The sequence below is a fragment of the Nomia melanderi genome, chromosome 9 (assembly GCF_051020985.1).
Source record: "Nomia melanderi isolate GNS246 chromosome 9, iyNomMela1, whole genome shotgun sequence".
Classification (NCBI taxonomy): Eukaryota; Metazoa; Arthropoda; class Insecta; order Hymenoptera; family Halictidae; genus Nomia; species Nomia melanderi.
This window is the reverse complement of record NC_135007.1, coordinates 12,112,485-12,132,147: the sequence shown is the minus strand read 5'-3', so window position 1 is coordinate 12,132,147 and position 19,663 is coordinate 12,112,485. Positions and strand designations below refer to the sequence as shown.

Sequence of the window (19,663 nt, the reverse complement as noted above, 5' to 3'; positions counted from 1 at the left end):
GATAGGTGGGGAATTCCAACGGGCGACTAGACGGCCCGGGGACTTGCTGGCTGAGTGGCTGACGCGACTATAGTGGGGTAGTGCTAGTTAGCCACGGGAAATGCGGGGGCGGCTCCGAAGGCCACGTTGTCAGACGAGCGTTACCACCGTGTCATTGGTCGACTCCACCCCTGAGACGGCGACGGGGTGCGGATCTATGTAGCGAAGGGTGGTGGGCGTTCCCAGCGCGCTCATTCGACGCTCGGGGAGCGCCTCGATCGCGGCGACCAACCGCCTGCCCCGAGATCAGACCAACGTCGTAGGTGGCTGTTAGGGGAGCGACGCGATTTGTCGATGGATCGCTACGTCGTCGGCTGTTCTCGGCCGACGGGTGGGGGCGCGCTGGAAATCGACATGATGGGTGCATGCTGCGGTTTCTGTGAGAAAGAAGGGATGGTAAATTGTCAATGCAAAGACACTCGGGCTGAAGCGACCCCCTTTTCGAGCGCTCGAACGCTGCGCTTTGATTCGAAGTAGCTCGACTACGCGGCACGGATATTTTTATTGGTTCTCCGGTAAGTGGCTTTGGATTTGGTTTATAGGTAGGAGAGGTATACCGTTACTTGAACGTTTGCTTTATCATTATTTGATGAACAGTTATTGATTCGCGTCAACTCGCGGATGTTTTAGTTGGTCTTGTTTGTGGATGGAGTTATATGTTACGTGCAATATGCAGTGAATGAGTGGATATTATAGATTGATGGTTACATGTTAATGGTAACTGTGTTTTAGAAAGTTTGAAGTTTCTGATTGATTCCAGAGGGAATTTTGTAAAGTGATTTCTGTTATGTGGAAATAGGATTCTTTATGATTGGAATGTACACGTTCTTCGATGGTTTTGGTTTATAATTTGATAATCATTGTCGATTCTGTTAGCAAAGTAGATTGGATGGAATGGACTGTTATCATCAGATAACAAAGCCAAATGATGTCTAATTTATTTGGATTGTTAGAATAAAATGTGTACTATGCAGAAAAATGCTTAGTAATGCGTTAATAGTAATAAATTTATTGAAACGCTATGTTACAATAATAAACAAAACATCTTATCGACTTTCCTACTCGAAGTTCACTGTATTATCGATTCACGAGATGATGTCTCAGTCATCCGTTGATAGAGGACGCTGTTGGCAACTTCTACCCTTGAAAATATTTCAGAAAATGTTAATTCAACTTCTCTGAATGAATTATGTTATCATTAACGCAACAACATGGACATAAATCGTAAAATGTAAGGCCATAATTCGTCGGACGAGTGGAGAATACCACGAACGCGTTGACGCAAATACGTTAATTCCTATGAAAATCATTTTTTCCTCGTGCAAATGCACACACAGTCCTGATATTGTCCGAGACTTTGATCTTCCGCGGTTCGTAGAATTAAAGTCTTGTAAAAATGCCATCTTGCGCAATACGCCGATGATGAAAACACGAGTGAAGTCATTGGAAAAAAGTTTATTTCCAGATAGCACATTAAGTCATTATACTTATTTATAGTTTGAAGAATCATATATAAAATTCGATTCTTCAGCAAAGAAGACACTCGATACTCGAGGAACGGATTCGTAGAAGAACCAACAAGCAGCATGAAGCTCCTTAAAATGTTGTTGTGCGCGATTTTAGGCGTTTTGTGTCTCTTCTCTGCATCCATTCATGTGAGTATTATTTTTCGTTTATGATTATTTCACCATGAGTTTCACACGATTAACGTCAGAAATATTACTGATAAAATAATTGAAGAAACTTTGCTGTCTACGTAACTGGACGCCATTGTTTAATTCATTTAATGACGGATATTGTGCTTTGCTCGTTTCAGGGAGAAGTTTTACCTTATCCAGGTGATTGCACGAAATATCAGCATTGCGACAACAGCGGGTGTTTCGTTTTATCGTGCGGAACAGGAACAGAATTCAATCCGAATATCGGGACATGCGATTACCCTTTGCAAAATCGTGGAGACTGTGGGAATCGTTATTAACTTTGCCCGTTTCAATCTGTCTTCGTAATCAAGGATTAGCTAATTAAAAATAATATTATGTTCAATGAAACAGTGCTTGGTGTTACTATTGTGCTTCTTACCGTGCTCATGTAACAGTTTTTTCTTGTAAAGCTCTTGACACATAGTATGTATATACACATCGTTAAGTATTAAATTTGTGTAAATTAAATTAAACGAATAAACGAACGAAATACTCAATTGTGAATTCAGTTGATGATCGATAATTTACGCATACGTGGCGACGAGTGTTATATGCGGTTAGATAATTCTATAACGTACATATCGCTCTAATGCAAGTGAACATTTCATCTATTTCGGAAGTGATAATAAATTGTGTATTATTCAGTAATGCTAATATTCGACAATTTTCTCTCGTACTTTAAGATCTACTTGTAATTTATTTCAAAATGTGTATTTCAACGTGTATATAAGATATACTGGCATGATTAGAAACTTTTAAATATAATTTTGTTTTAAATAAATCTATATGTTACGTAATGAATTGTTATTGAAGAATTACTACAAGTTGCGAATAAATGTATATAAAAAAATGAACTTGAAAGTCAAAAAAGGAATTTCCGGTACCGGGAATCGAACCCGAGCCTCCTGGGTGAAAGCCAGGTATCCTAGCCACTAGACCATACCGGAGATTATGAAAGAGTTTCTTTCTTTAAGATATTTTTTATGTAAAGATAATACCTTCGAAGTTGAATCAATAAATTATATATTATTAAAAATGATTGTATTACAGATAAAATTTATTTTAAACACCTGTTTAGTCGAAGAATTACGCCTTATAACGTGCAATTTAATTCGACATGTAACATCTCATAATCTGTATGATGGTATTTTTTATTTAAAAAATTGAAGCTGGCAAATGGTTAGAGTAAAATAAGTAAATAATCGGAAATTTTTTTTAGAAAGACTCATAATGTAAACTCTTTTCTAAAAGACAACGAGAATAGAAAATTAGTTGTTCAAAATATGTTAGAAATAGAAAAATAGAAATTATATTTGTGGTAAGATATACTGATTCAAAGAAGATTTATTTAATATTCAAAGTTTATACTTAACGTATCCAGATACAGTGTGAATCGATATTTAAATTGAAATAAAATCTGAGATAAGAATTCATTTGTTATATTAGGTAATATAAAATCCAAATAAGCGAAAGAGAGGAAATACAGAAGAGAGATGAAGAGAAGTAATTATTAGTTGTTAATTATGTAAAAAACCACCCCACTCAGTTATCAATGGGGATTGATAGATTATGACCTTTACATTTGCTGTAAACACTGGACGCCCCATCTTCAACAAAAAGCTGAAGTTACTCTTTACAAACTGTATCTTCTGTCGATATTCGTTTTAGTTCTGTTACTCTTTGCTTCCATTTACCGGCAGCGTTCGTTCGCAGTTTGAGCAGTCTTCCACGGGTGGCGCCATTAATCAAAGGAAATTATGAATCAAATGAAAATAATTATTTACGTATATTTTATACATGTTCTTCTTATCAAATATACAATTCTTACTATGTCTCTTCAATTTTGATGTGTATTTTGAAGCCGATGTCCCTCTGCTTGTCAAATTAAAGCATTTACATCTTTCGATCGCGTTAAAGTGCTTGGATTATTATTTCCACCATAAACCTTCTAGAATTAAATTTAAATATGTCTTAATTAACATTTTAAACGCTACTCGATGAAAGAAAAATGTTTTCGCGATGCCTAAGAAGTTCGAAGAATCATTTAAGTCGTCGTTCTTCCGTGCAAGTTCATTTATGACTTTGCATCAGTAATTGACACGAAGGTAATTTAGCTGTGCCTGGTCCATCACCTTGTCTCAGTAACGTTCGATGCTCCGTGCAAGTTAACCACTGCCTGCAACAAATAGAGTGCAACGATGCAACAGTGCTTAAACGACCTTTGCCCGGGTGTCAAGCAGATAGTTGACCGTCGTGTACCGGAAGATCCGCTGCGTTTTTCATTGACGGAAACGCGGTAGTGGTTTAAACACTATAATTACAACACTATCCTGAAGTGTCGTAAAGCAGATACAACGTTAATTATCTCATTCCATTGTGGAAGAATGAGGTCTCTGTTAATCCTCTTCTTAACATTATCCTTTTGCTTGATCGTTTCTGCTAAGAAAGTGAAAGTGGTAAGCATAGAATATATGGACGATACAATTAATCGTTTCTCACTCTTTCGTTGCATCTGGCAAAGGATATTAAACGATTAAGAAGAATAAAACCAATGAAATCAATTAACGTGTGCATTACAATCTAGTTGCAGTGTCTCTTAATCAAATTTCATTGACAAACCATCAGCATCTCTTAAAACAAGAATCATCAATCACAATTCGCAGGATCCTCTAGCTAGCCTCTTCATTCGCAGGAAAACGAGTTCGACGTAAGACCATACCCGGAAGACTGCTCGAAGGAGATGCTTTCCCGGAAGAATGTCTGCAGGTCGAGCACATGTACTCATCGGACTCGCGGCGCCATCGGCTGCGACCGGCGTTCGCCGAGGAAGCAGAACCTCCCTTGACCGTGTCCTGTGATCCCCGTGTATCTCGTCCGCCATTATGTAACCCGTCGGGAATAAAATCGCATCGGTAGTGTGACGACTACTCCGTGTTTACCGTTTTCGTAGGCGACGGTGTTTGCAGCCGGCTCTCGTCGGCCGTTTTACCAGCTGCAGTGTTTGATTGTTCCCAACAAGGGCTAATTCGTTCGCCTGGGAGTCAATTGGCAAACAGTTCGGTGTGCGCTCGCTCGATTGCCGCGTTGACAGAGGCATGCATCCACCTCCACCTCTGTCGCCGTCTCTCTCTTTCTTTATTCTTCCGTTCTCCGAGCAGAGCAATCAACGCTCGGTCCTCCTTTTGTTTGCAGCTAGCGTCTCTTCTTTATTGCTATTGTTCTCCTTATTTTTTCTATTTTTCCTTTTCCCTTTCTCTCGATTCCTCCTTCTCTCTTCGCCACTTTCCGTCTTCCTTTCCTTCTTCGCCTCTCAGCAAAGCGATCAACGTTTGTCCTTTTGATTCCAGCTAGAGCCTCTTCTCCTTCGTCGCTACCGTCCTCTAATTCGTTTTCTCCTTTTCTGTTACATACGTCGGAAGATACACTTCTGACGATGAACTTGGCTCGACTCTCGACCCCGGGTCCGATAACCCTTTCATTTCCCAGAACGATTGCGCGTTTTCCTCCTAAGAACGCTGGCTATCTGTTGTTCCCGAGCGAGAACGCGACCGGAATCGGACCGTCTCTGGTTTTATCGGGGAAAAAGGGGATCAGTACGACGCGATGCTTGGTGTATCGTGGAACCATTGAGGATAATGTCGCGGTCCGATCGTCTCGCCGCCCTTCTCGCTCTCCTCTGCGTCTTCGGGCTCGCCCGTGCGGTACGTGTGCCTGCCATCTTCGTTTTTTGAACCCCCACGCTTCGGCCACCGTGATATTAAAGCTTTTTGGTTTATATACTAATAATAATATATGATAATTACGTTGTTTGTAAGTCTTGGTACTCGTTGAGGATCGGACATGAATTGGTAGTGTCAAGTGTTAAAGTGTGAATGAATGAAATTATATTGTAGCAATTTCTGACATCGAGGAATCGATATATTTTCAATTTTGAAGGGTTCACGTGTCGAAACATTCGTTACGAGATCTCTTGTTAGCAAGATAAATGTTTCGGGATATTTACGGTTAATTATTCGAGTTAATTTTTAACACTGAAAGTATTACTACTTTTTTGAAAAATTATTAGCGATGAATTCAATGTAGTTATGAAATCTTTTATGGTTTTTACTTGTTTCGCAATGCCAGCCGAAAAAAATTGTTGAACATGCATTGGTCGTGCCAGCTGTGAACACGTCAGCTGTGATGTTACTAAAAATCGGGCCAGGTGGCCAATGGTTTCGTAAAAGTAAAACGGACGAATAAAAGTCATTAAATATTTGACGATTACTATCTGCGAAGAAAGACGTCGTTAGTATTCATTAACGAGATAAGTGCTGATAAGTTAAAATAACAATGTGGAATCTGAACCGCTTGAACTGGCGCAAACTCGTTACACAGTGTTTTATAAGATCTGCGCATAATTTCAGGGACGGATTACGAAAACATATAGAATTAGATTTAAATGTTTATTGTGTCACATTTGACGTCGGCTTTAAGATATAGTCACTTTACAGTTGTTACTACAAAAAGAATATCATGATGATATTTATTACATCATGTTACAAGATGATAAATAATGATGCTGAATATCATCGAATAATTATAAATTATTACGAAGTTCATTCATGCTGCGACATTAATCGAAAGAAAATATAAAATATCTAAAATATAAAAATTGTTAATTACTATTTGTAATTAATATTTATAACTACACAGATTTACCATCCTAGAGAAGCAACAACAAAACCACCGAAACGAATAGAGCCAGCTCTTGCCTGGTATTTGTCAGAGAAAGATGTCATAGAATCAACCGAGGATCCCTCGCGTTCTCCAAAATGGCAGACGGATCCCGATAACCCTATCCCTAAGAAACCATACACAGTGAACGCTGAGACAAAGACCTGGATTCCTTGGTCGAAGGTTCCTGACACTGAAATTCAACATAAAACAGACATATCAGAAACCGATTGTCCGAAACCGATTAATGTCAATCGAGACGGCGACTATGCCTTGGAATACAGCGACTATGAGCAGCAAGAAAATCGAAAATTCCCATCGGTGCCGGCCGATTCTCGTGATTTGGGACAACGTCGGGACCGCAGTAGTGTTAAGAATAAAGAAGACAAACATAATGTAAAAAGTAATCAAGATTACGAAGAAATACCCGCTGATAACACGGTGAATATATCATCTTAAGTCAGTTATAGCTTACTTGAAAGTTAACTAATATTGGCAGAAGATGTTCTTTACGGCACAAATGTTTTTTAATTATTTTATTGATTGTGTGTACTTAATTGTGGTAAACTTCACTTTCCTTACAGAAACCTCACAAGGAAGAACTTTCTGTTTCATCAAGCCTGAGATCAACGGTAGCTCGATACGATTCGAAACTTGGGGTACAGTGTCCAGATTTCGATTCGACTGGACAATTCGTCTACCCCCCCGACTGCAAATTCTTCGTTAATTGCTGGAAAGGTAGAGCATTCGTTCAACCATGTGCTCCTGGGACACTGTTCAATCCAGACACTTTGGAATGCGATTTTCCGCACAAAGTGAGTTGTTACGGCGGAGAGGTTGCCGAATTTCCTTCCACCGAGTATCTGGATTCGCTGGGAAGGAGAGAGCCTTTGGCGTCTGGGTCACACGCTTTTCTGGAACACGAGAGACTACGGGTTAGTTCGACCAGAACTGTTTCTTTCAAATGTGTTATAATAAAATTCATTATTTAAAAATACATGTTAGCATAGATATTCGCAGTCTACTTATGAATGTTTAATTTCACTGCCAGGAACCACGATGTCCTCCTCAAATAACAGGTATGCTGCCGCATCCATCGGATTGCACGAAGTTCTTACAGTGCGCGAATGGCGGGACGCACATCATGGATTGTGGTCCAGGAACAGTGTTCAACCCTGCCATTAGTGTTTGTGACTGGCCACGTAACGTGAGAGGCTGTGAAGGTATCAAACCACTGGATAAAGATGTTGATAAAATTAGAATTGGCAGTAATGCAAATGGTTTCTTGGAAATGTGATTAATATTGTTGAGCAGATGCCTTAAAGTCCAGCGACACCACGACGCCGTTGGTACCTCCAGATTATGAAACTTTCGAGCACAAGAAACTGCAGTTCAATAGGCATGAACCAGCGAAGAAGATTGTTTGTCCCGCTGATTTTACAGGATTGTTACCTCACCCAGACACTTGTACGAAATTTTTGCAGTGCGCTAATGGAGGTACTTTCATCATGGACTGCGGCCCAGGAACAGCCTTTAATCCTTCCATCAGCGTTTGTGATTGGCCTTACAACGTACCTGGCTGCAGCGAAAGTAATTGGAGAATAATTATAATTATCAAATCGTGAACGTTCCTTTATAATGATTTATATTTGAAAAACATTATAATCTCTGCAGAGAAGACAACTACTGCCAAACCATGGTCATCTGGCTCGGATTCAAGAAACTGGGAGCATACTGTTTACAACCAATACGGCCGAGGACAATCAATGTCACCAAGCAATCCAACAACGAGTCGACCTGCAACAGACTGGGACGCGTTGCGTCCAACATGGCGGCCAAGTTGGATGCCGAATTCTGAAGATACTGCGAAGCCTCCAGAAGCAGACTCAGATACTCCTAGTCACAATTGGAAACCGCATTGGACACCTAACACTAGGACTACTCCTGTGCCACCTCATTGGTCAGGTCAATACGGCCATGGTAGTCAATATGATGGCAATGTACCCTCTTATCCTAGACATCCTGATGAATCAGATCGTTGGGGTCCAAAAGGAAACCCAGGCTCTCCAAGTGTACCATGGCAACAGGGTCCTGGGTCCAGTGGTCACGTACCAAATCACATGTACCATCAGCATCACCATCATGTTCATCATCATTACCCATATGGCTCTACACACAATGGTAGTGGACGTCCAGAGACTCAACAACCTGCTCCTCCTTCTGGTCCTCAACCTCAAGGACCTCGTCAACCTGATGGCAGGTGGCAACCAGAATATCATCATCATGATCATCATCATAGCTGGCCTCATCCTGGTCCTAGTTTACCAGAGTACCATGAGTCTGGTCAACAAACTCAAAGGCCTTTCTTAGATCAGAAAGAAGACTCTTCTAACATTCATGAATCTGAACAACACACTACAGTCACTCTGTTTGATCAGACAGAGGATTCTTCTAATATTCACGAGTCTGATCAGCAGACTCGAAGTGTCATCTTTGAGCAGCCGAATCCTTCTAACACTCATGTTAGATTCGATCATGTAAACCTGCCATCTAATCGAAGATCGTGGCAAGAGTTGACACCCAATAGGCAAGAGCATGGTAGAAATGATCCACGGTTTCCTCAACCGGGATACAATCAACAACCTCTGCCCGGTGAAAATGTTTATGTGGACAATACCTATAAAGTGCCAGAGAATGACGATAGACAGACCAGGAATAAAACAATTTGGACTCATTCAGTATCGACGCCAAGATTTGCCCCTCGTATCTCGAACCAGCAAGGACCTAGACCATCATCACCTGAAGGTCATCCTCAACCAGAGAATAAACGGTGGAATCAAGGTAATTTTTAATTGATTTCCCGCTGGATATTACTGTCGACTTGTATATTAATATACTAATTTATTCATTGCAAACGAATACATCTAATTTTTAATCGGTGCTTCTTGGCTGCTCGATTTTTGCTTTCGATAATCCCACAATTGCATGACGATCTTGTTGCTGTTTCGTGAATTGCATCGTGATCTTGAATAATGTGTACTAATTTACGGTTAAGCTTTTCCCCATGAGTTCATATGAAATGTGTCACCTGAAATTTGAAATGAACTTGATAGTTTATTTCACGTAAAAAAGAATCCACAGGTAAGACTGATTAATTCGTAATTAGACCTCTTTTCATAATACACAAACGCAGACCTTCGTTCTGTGAGCAGCAATTATTGTTTTCACAATTGTCTAACACACAGGTAAATATATTTAATATTTAGTGAGCGAACTGGTAGATTTCATTTACTTCGTCTTCGTATATGTATAGAAAATTAGCTAACAGACGAATGGATCTGAATATTGAAGTATCATTTTTTTTTAGGTCGCACCAGAAATGACATTTTTCAGAATTGGAGGGATCGGAACATCTATGATAGAGTAGCTGATAAGGAAGCGGATTCGAAACTCAACCAGTGGACACCGAAAATAGACATTTATCAGAATACAAACAAAAAATTTCCACCAGGTAGAAGAATACAATATTTCCCTTATTTCTAGTTATTATAATCACTATTCGCTTTCCTCGTGATCGCAGAGATTAAAGACACCTCATTCGATGCTTCGAGAATGAATTATCCGAGCAACGTATACATAGATACAAATGACACAAGGGACCACTTCAGCAGAAAAGATATTCAAATTCACCAGGGACACTCGAAGACGAAAACTTATGGACCGAATGATCGATATAATATAAGCGACCGAAATATTTACATCGATTCGCAATCCACCGATATTCCTACATTACCAGTGGAGCTCCAGCCGCCATATTATAATACTTTCGATCGTCCAAATGCAACTAAAAATACTTCAGCTTCACCTGGTCGACGTACTTCTAAGCATCATCGAATGAATTCCTCATCGGATAGTACTGGAGATTTATCAGGATCTGGTAATCATTCAATATTCACGATTGAGTCACGATTGAGCGACTTTAATCATTAATTATCACAATATCCGTTACATCAGAATTTCAATGGAATATTTCCAGCAGAATTTAAAAAATCAAAAATTGAATCACCGTGGAATAAACGTACATTTAATGGAATATTAAGTTCTAGGTATTATCATGTTTCTAAAATAATAAAAATCTTTTATTAATTCAACAGACACAATCCATCGCCAAATATTCGAGGTCAGGGCAGGCTTTCCGCCACATTACCCACCTCCCAGTCGATCGTTGACATCTCCGGGTTCAACGAATCCATCAAGAGGCGACGTTAACTTAGCACCAGTGCTACCATCAGATTTGCTGCCGCCGTATTACAAACCGTCACGTACCAACTCGAATTACCCAGCTGAGCCAGCGACAGATCTTCAGCCGCCATTTTACGAACCCCCGAGTGTTCCTCAGAATACACCGAATTTCAGCCATCCGCAGGAACCAAATCCTTTCTTGGTACCACCGAGTCCTGACTCATCGAGTAATTCCGATCCATACTCAAATGTGCCAACAGTGAGCATTGAACCACCAAGTTACCAAGCAAACAATGGCTCTACCAACTCCTCTGTCTCTGTGAAGACTACCAAACGCAAACAAAGAGTTCCTGACGTGCATATGGTCCTGCCAAAGAAAAGCGTTCAAAGAACACCGAAGAAAGCTTTGGAGAAAGTTACTACCACTACGGAACCTGCCTTGTCTAGCGTAGAGGTCGAAGCGAATGATTATTTCGCGAATCCAGATTACGATGTGGACGTCTTGGATGAGAGGGAAGTTTGGAAGCCAGTGTTGGTATTCGAAAATAAAACTCGGACGACCACGGAATCGAGCCATATCATGAGAATCAATGAGAAAAAGTCGGACGTGGATCTTTTTAATATCGAAGCTCCTCCAGTTGACGGAGGTAAGTTTGTTGCTTAATTATAAAGAACGATTGCGATTGCTTCGAGATCCAACAGGATGAAGGTAAGTTGATTAGATTTAAGCTCGATCGATCACGCTTTTCGCATGAAGCACTATTGGAATGACATCTTAACGTTGGCGCTTTCATCGTTGTATACGTGTAACAAAATTATATATTCATTCCTTTTATTGATGACTGTTTCATATTACCTTGAATATTACTTCATGGTCCAAAAGCAACTTGAAGAAAGGAAGTCGCACTATTTCTTTGCATTGTTCTGAATGAAGTATTGAGCATTCATTAAAATTATGCACATGTCATTTTTAGTACTTTACTACTTCAATTTTGTTCGTGTAATTCGTCAATCATATTATTCACACTGCATTGATTATTTCTTCCAGAGGAACCACCATTTCCATCGTATTATGTGCCACCGGTGGAACCATTAGACCACGCTCGAAAAGTGTCTCATCCGACTCCAATCTCTGGCCAGGTGAGGATGCTCGATGTGGATGAATCAGAAATTTTATATTATATTCAAACATGTTAAGTATTTCTTTATTTTCCTCGTATCAGGTGATTCGTCTGAGGGGTGGTTCTGGTCCCCACGAAGGTTACGTGGAAGTTCAAGGAAAAATCCCTGGCTGGGGAGTCGTTTGCGATTCCAGAAACAGCTGGACGCTGAAAGAAGCTCATGTTGTGTGCAAGCAACTAGGTTACACAAGGTACATATCCCTATAAAAGATTCCACCCTTATTACACCGTATTAACCCTTCGCTTTATGATTTCTTTCGCAATTGCGCTCGCCAGAGATATTTCATAATTTATTAGAAAAAGAGGAAAATTTTGGTTAAATTTTTATTCTGTCTACATTTACTCAGAAACATTATAATTAATAATAGAAACATAATATTCAATTCGGACTTGAAAGAATTGAGCGATATTTATTTGAAACCTTAACCACGAGTCTATCACGATATTGTAGAGCAAGGGGTTAATTATACTAAACCTAAGTGAGATTACCCAGAGATGACACTTGTCGAATAAAAAATGCTCCACTGTTTACAGAGGTGCCGAAATGGCCTGGCAAGGGAGGAACAATCGCAACGGGATACCCAGTTGGATAGCCGCGGATTCTGTGTCTTGTCAAGGCAACGAGACCAGATTCCAAATGTGCAAGTAAGCTGTGATTCACGTATTTCACTCTGGGTCAGCAGATAAGATTGTAACACGTTGCAGAATTGCATTCCGCGAACCCATGACGAAACATGTTTACAATGCAGCGTATTGTAAAGCTGAACCCTAACGGCTGACACCTTCCATGAAAAATTCTATGAAAAATCTTAGGTCTAAAGAATTGTAGCTTAAAAACCAAGATAAAACCATCGTCAACAAGATTAAGAAAGATTGTTACCTAATGATTCGATATTTAGTAACGGGCAATTACTAACCCTTTGCACTCGAAACTTTTTCTCATTGGTATTACCAGCAATTCCAAGCAATTTTAATAGAAAAAGCATATTAACATATAAATAAACGTATGAAAAGAAAGTCGTAGATATATTTCACTGTTTTTTATCGAATATAGATATAAATGTTATAATATATTTTATAACAAAGTTTCACAGTTTGTAATGATAAACTTTAAATGGCTCGAGTTCAAAGAGCTAATAAATTATCTGTGATCCTTCAGATTCACTCATGGACAACATTGTCGCGTAGAAAGAGACGCGGTAGGCGTGAGCTGCGTTTTGAATCGTGTGGCTCACTGCCGCAGCGATGAGATCCCGTATGAGGGACACTGTTACCACCTGGCAGAACCCGATAGCGGTCTGAACCACGCGGAAGCGTTGGATTATTGTTCACGGAAGCAGGCACGTCTTGTTGACATCACCAGCCAAGCAGAAAACGACTTCATCTCCGAATGGCTGCTGCAGATGCACCCGGAGATCGGCTCCATCATGACTTCCGGTGTTGGCTTCACTACTCTGAATCACACCTTGTGGCTCTGGGAAGACTCTTCGCAAGCCAAGTTCAAGTAGGGAGCTGTTACAGATTGTTTCTGATAATTATTACTGTACTTTAGATCTGTATGCAAATTCAAAGTTTTAAGAACGTAATTACGAAACTAGAATCACGATGGTGAATACTTTTGCTAAAAAATATTAACAGCACTGCATGTGCTGTTAATTTATATATATTTATTTATATTTACTTTAATTTTATATTTAATTTTATATATATTTCTTCGTAATTCGTAGATTTTGTGTAACTTTGCACTTTCGAATTTTCCATCAAATTTCCCATGCATACGAATTTGAAGTCTAATTATTATAGTCGTGGACACTAATTGTAGTGGTTCTTTTAATGATTCTTCGTTAGGTTCTCAAAATGGTGGCCAGGTTGGCTGGAAGACAAGCAGGTGCCCCCACACGTGGGCTCGCGTCCTCTTTGCATCGTGATGAAACGCAAACTTCCGTGTCACGAGAGACCTGACACGATTTGTGTCGCTGACTATTTCTTCTGGGACACTGAAGATTGTACTACCTCTGCGAAGGGACATTCTTATATTTGCAAAAGACCCTACGATGATATTGGTATGATGTTTTCAATTTAATCTTAACTCGTGGCTAATATATATTTATTTCATATTCTTATTTCACATTGAGTAAGACTTCAGGAATAGGTTCTATTATATAACTTCAGTAGTATATTTGTTTAATTTTTATTAACAGGTTGCGTTTATGGGAAAGGAGCTCAATACATGGGAAATGCAAACGTGACAGCATCTGGGAAGCGTTGTCTTCCGTGGGCTGACGAAAAAGTAGCCCATTCATTAAGAATACTGGTTAGTTTTATTTTCTTTTACTTTCTTCTTCTTTAGTGACGAATTATTGTTATATGAATTATTTATTCATTCATTTCTCCTGTAGGCTCTTAGTCGAGACACCAAGGAGAAATTGAAAACTCATAATTACTGCAGAAATCTACAACCTCTTAAAGAATCGAGACCATGGTGCTTCACTGAGCCAAATGGACAACGAGAACACTGTGACATTCCACCTTGCGGAAATATTGGTACCATCTACGACCTTCCCGAACAAGCGTCGAACAAATGAGATTCTGATTCCATTCAATTTTTATTTCAATCTGCTCTAGGATCTCAAAGGTCAAGTTTGGGAGGCCTCTGCATGCCCAAACATTTTGAGTGTTCACCGGGAGAGTGCATCCCTTCACAGTGGGTTTGCGATGGAGAAGAGGTAAAATCGAAATTATATTCACACTTCACTTTCAAGCCATTTATGCTTATTAAATGTCGCTCTCATAAATTTCTGATACAATACTTGATTACATAAAATATTCACTGCTCTTTAAGGACTGCAGAAACGGCGCAGACGAAAGCGATTGCTCGTCACAGATGGACCTTTACCAAAAATACGCGAAACATAAGTTAGAAGGGCACGATGTCGAAAAATGGTTGAATACCCCATTAAAAACTTGCGCCGTCAGATGCAAGGATGCTGACTTCACGTGTCGATCGTTTTCGCACAAGTAATAAGACTATTAACGATTCCTTCACAAAACTGATCACGTAAATTAATTTTTCTGTTGGCTTTTAATATTCTCAGGGCAGCAGGGAACATTTGTCTATTAAGCCATAGCAACGTCGGCATGACAGGATCCTTGAAACCCAATCGGGAATTCGATTATTACGAAATGAAAGAAAGAAGCTTAAATTGCGACGGCATGTTCGTTTGCGACAACAAGAAGTGCATAAACCAGACCAAAGTGTGCAACGGGAAAAACGACTGCCACGATCGTAGCGACGAAAGTATCTGCACCCTGGAAAATCTGGACTATGCCATTCGACTTGCTGGCTCGAATAACAGTTACGAAGGGAGAATTGAAGTCAAGGGTACGTTTCAACGTTCAGTGTATTCAGTTCAGGAAGCAACAAGATAAATATTCTCTACTAATAAATTTCCTTTAAAATACACATCAACAGAATGTCCCAAAGAAACTATTTAACAAATAGATCTTCAGAATTTCTGTTTAAACAATGATCTCTACAGTTTTGGGAGTCTGGGGTCAAGTTTGCGACGATGGTTTCGGTATGATCGACGCCGATGTAGTTTGCAAAGAGCTTGGCTTCACTCTTGGCGCTCTGGAAATCCGACCAGGAGGATTCTATGGGAATCTGGACCCACCCACGAGATTCATCGTGGATCAGCTTCAATGTCGAGGGAACGAGACATCATTGCGCGAATGTGATTTCGATGGGTACTTGGCACGAAATATTTAAAATCTTAAGTGAACCTAAAACCTTGAATCTGAGAATATCCCTGATGCTTTGCAATGGTTATACATAAAGAAGATATTACTAACATAATAATGTTACAGAGATAATCAGAGTTTCCATGCTTTCCTTCACAGATGGGGTGTTCACAATTGCCAGCCAGAAGAAGCAGTAGGCGTTGTTTGCAAGACAGCAGTGGATACTTGTCAAGATGGACATTGGAAGTGTGAGAAAAGTCCCACATGCATTCCGACTGCGTTCATATGCGACGAGGTAGTCGACTGTCCGGACGGTTCTGACGAAAGTTCCCAGCATTGCGACGTGGGTAACCAAATAATTTCCGGAGATATACATTGGATTGTATAATGTATTTCTCGAATGGAATTGATTTCTGATTTAAAGGGAATAAAAGATTTGCAACGTTGGGTGATCATTTTAGGCACCTTTCGAGATACGACTAGCGAATGGAAGCTCTCCTTTAGAAGGAAGGGTTGAAGTTCGTCACCACGGTGTATGGGGCACCGTCTGCGACGACGATTTCTCTACTGCAGCTGCTACTGTGATTTGCAGGTCCTTGGGATACACAGGGAAAGCTTTTGCCAAGAAGGATGGATACTTTGGGCCTGGAGAAGGACCCATTTGGCTGGACGAAGTAAGTTTGGAAAAGAAAGAACTTCGAAAGACCATTCTTCTGTTGAAATTATTTTTTACTCAGTTCCTTTGTAATTAGAACTTTATTAAATCGTAGATTTTCATGAATTCATAACGTATAAAGATTTACAGAACAAAACAAGGTGGAAGAAACTTTGATAGTTTCATTTTCTTCCTCCTGGGATTATTAATAGTGTAACCAATGAGACAGTTATAGGATCATGTTCTTATCTGCGTCTAATTATATGGTTAACTTGGTGTTTACTTAAATAAGGTTTCTTGCCGCGGAAACGAGACTCAGCTGTATCGATGCGAGCACAATCACTGGGGCCAAAATAATTGCAACCATGACGAGGACGCAGGTGTGATTTGTACACGTGGGAATGTTAACGATTCCGAGGTAAATCGAAACGTTCTCAGGAAGAGGGGAGTGTAATTTAGAAACTTGAATCTCTTCTGAACGTCTGTTCAATCAAAATTCCTTGATATTCGTTAATACTCGAAAAATGGCTGTGCTACAGGCAAATAAAGAATTAGGTGATTAATTCTGTTTCTTTCGAAGTGCAATAAGATTTCCAGAAGAGAATATTTTTAAAAATAGTTATAAATGTTCTTATTTTAACAGTTAAAGGGATGCAATTTCTTTGCCAAAGATAGGGTATGGTTAGAATTTAATTTATCGTCTAACAAGATCCTCTATATTGTAAGAAACGTTTAGCATAAATTACTAGGGATACTTAACTTAAAACGCAACGGTTACGTGAATTATTTAACATCCTGATCTTGGTGTGTTGTAATGATAAACTACAGACGGAGATTTGTAAACAACAGTTAGAAGCGTTACTTCAATAAACGATCAGCTTACGCAACGAAACCTGTTTACTTCATTCCTTGACCCTGGTTACCCCCATTTGTCGGCTTCACGCGTGCGAATTGCATAATAGAGTCAATAATTGTAGCTTGACTGGGACCTGCTGCCGGATGTGATGGCCAAGGACATCAATGACATACTTCCGACTAATTGCGGCCAGCGATTGGAAGACTTCAACTCCGAGGAGGATCTCATATTCGCGAAAGTGGTGCACGGTTCCATCGCGCCGAAAGGAAGTTACCCTTGGCAGGTAAATTAATTAATTGAAACGATTAATTATCAAAACATTAATTTAAATTACTTTATTACTCATTTACTATACCAGGGAAATTACTGACATTTACACTGTTATTTTTGTTCTCTATTTTATTCTTTAAATATCTACATTTTAATGGATTTAATTTAAACCATTTTCGATTAACACCTTGCATTAATATTATGTTCTCTATACTCGAAGAAACCTCAAGGATTTCTGGGCTATAATTTTTAAAGATCGTGTGTCACAAACATTTCTATGATTAACATTTGTGCTATACGTTTGAAATACTTTTTACCATTTTTGGTTTGAGGCCTTTTATGGATTACTCTTTGCAGTGTTTTTAATATTAACAGGCCAGCATTCGCGTTCGAGGACACAGCAGGTCGAACCATTGGTGTGGGGCGGTGGTTCTTTCACCTCTGCACGTGCTCACCGCTGCTCATTGTCTGGAAGGGTACAATAAAGGGACTTACTTTGTTCGTGCTGGTGATTATAATACAGAGGTAATTAAAGTCTGCTCTGAATTATTATCTGCTTCTCTATTATAGACTCTAAAATAGGTTCTAAAATAGTAACCTTTACCTTTCTCTTTCTTTAAAATGTCACATTTGTATACTGAACATCGGTTTCCATGAAATTAACTGTGGATCGAAGTTTAAAGCGAGTTTCACATGCAATATAAACGCACGAACATGTTAGATAGATGAAGGAACAGAAGCAGAAGCCAATATCGAGAACTACTATATACACGAGGATTTCCGCAAGGGCCATCGAATGAACAACGATATTGCTTTAGTATTGCTGAAGGGACGAGGAATAGCTCTTGGCAAGGATATCATGCCGATATGCCTGCCACCGGAGAACATAGAATATCCGGCTGGTCTTAATTGCACTATCAGTGGATTCGGCAGCATCGACACTGGGAAATCTGGTAAAAGATCTGTTTCGATCGAATTAATATATTATCAGATATTAACCATTTGCACTCGAGAGGTGATTCTCAGTCAGCACTAGATTTGACACAGTAGAACTGTAAAATTTGATATTTAACATTAAACTGTGTAATGCATCAGCCTGTAAAATATTGGGATGAAAAAGCTTTGTTTCTCAATTTACTTGTGCTTTCTTTGAGTTACTTCAAAAAATATTGTCTTCGTCTAGTCAGAAAATATTAAGTATTTATGACGAAATACGTTCGAGTAGAGGGTTAAAAATTGGATCTTGTGAAACATATGGATTAATGTTGTGAAGTTATATAATTTTAATTTTTATTATATTCATACATATATTTGACATTTGAGAATTGTTCGTTTCAGCTCATTCTAAAGACTTGAGGTACGGTTGGGTACCATTATTGGACCAATCCGTATGTAGAGCAGAACACGTTTATGGTCCGGGTGCCATTAGAGATGGCATGGTTTGCGCTGGATTCCTTGACGAGGGTGCAGACACCTGTGATGGTGACTCCGGTGGACCATTAGTTTGTCATCATAACGGTAACGAAATATTTCTGATTTAAAAGAAAACAAACAGATGAAAAGCTTTTACGTTAGATAAATCTTCAATTTTAGGTAAAATTTATTTCAAATTTACATGGAAGTTATGAAAGTAACTGTACTTCGTGCATGTTATTATAAATTTCGTTTTGATAGCATTCTTATTCGCGATGTAGTTACTTCGATACGAGATTCTTGTTTCTTTTTCATATAGGAGGTTTCACATTGTACGGGATTACCAGCTGGGGACAACATTGTGGGAAAGTGAACAAGCCCGGTGTTTACGTTCGTGTTTCCCATTACCGTCGTTGGATCGATCAGAAGATTAAAGAATCCCTCTCAGGAAGGTAGAATTAATTGTTTAAACTCTGACAGTTCCGAACCATTTCCATTTAAATAATCTCAAATAGATCTAGTAGTTAATTATTCACTTATAGATTGTTGATATCGCCAATTACATATAAATTATAATAGTTCAATTACTTTCTGCCAAATAGGTTCAACGATCAATATTGCATATTTATTAGTATCTAAGGTTAGAACATTTACATGTAACATTGTATTTTAATACTGCTAATAATTGAACAGAGAATATTTAAATTGAATTTAAGAAAAACACATGTCGCCAGAAAATAAAATTGTGGTAAATATTAATTCGTTGCATTGTTTGTATTAACAAGTGATATTCTGAGTTGGATTTAGAGTTATTGGGGGGAAATTTAGTGTTATGGAATATGGCACTTGA

The 19,663-nt window shown here is 39.2% G+C and overlaps 1 protein-coding gene and 1 non-coding gene across 4 annotated transcripts; one reads left to right on the top strand and one right to left on the bottom strand.

Annotated features, from left to right (window-relative positions):
- Positions 1–2,614: 2,614 nt before the first annotated feature.
- TRNAE-UUC (transfer RNA glutamic acid (anticodon UUC)) lies at positions 2,615–2,686 on the bottom strand. Its single transcript has one exon. It is a non-coding gene; the product is annotated as a tRNA-Glu (tRNA).
- A 2,584-nt stretch (positions 2,687–5,270) lies between these two features.
- Positions 5,271–19,572, top strand: LOC116432824 (uncharacterized). 3 transcript variants are annotated; one of them, XM_031990237.2, is made up of 28 exons: positions 5,271–5,440; positions 6,435–6,896; positions 7,040–7,390; positions 7,507–7,678; positions 7,770–8,045; positions 8,130–9,296; positions 9,823–9,966; positions 10,036–10,392; positions 10,610–11,344; positions 11,746–11,837; positions 11,921–12,069; positions 12,413–12,523; positions 13,038–13,382; positions 13,727–13,941; positions 14,080–14,192; positions 14,278–14,422; positions 14,504–14,604; positions 14,721–14,896; positions 14,974–15,260; positions 15,418–15,625; positions 15,779–15,962; positions 16,081–16,293; positions 16,567–16,692; positions 17,252–17,413; positions 17,776–17,925; positions 18,122–18,353; positions 18,739–18,918; positions 19,133–19,572. In XM_031990237.2, exons 1-28 carry the CDS (start codon positions 5,375–5,377, stop codon positions 19,267–19,269), a joined length of 7,056 nt encoding a protein of 2,351 aa, XP_031846097.2. In that variant the 5' UTR covers positions 5,271–5,374; the 3' UTR covers positions 19,270–19,572. The 3 variants fall into 3 exon arrangements, with proteins under 3 accessions (XP_031846097.2, XP_031846099.2, XP_031846098.2); XM_031990239.2 differs by lacking the exons at positions 9,823–9,966; positions 10,036–10,392; positions 10,610–11,344; XM_031990238.2 differs by lacking the exons at positions 18,122–18,353; positions 18,739–18,918; positions 19,133–19,572 and having other exon boundaries at positions 17,758–17,899.
- Positions 19,573–19,663: the final 91 nt, after the last annotated feature.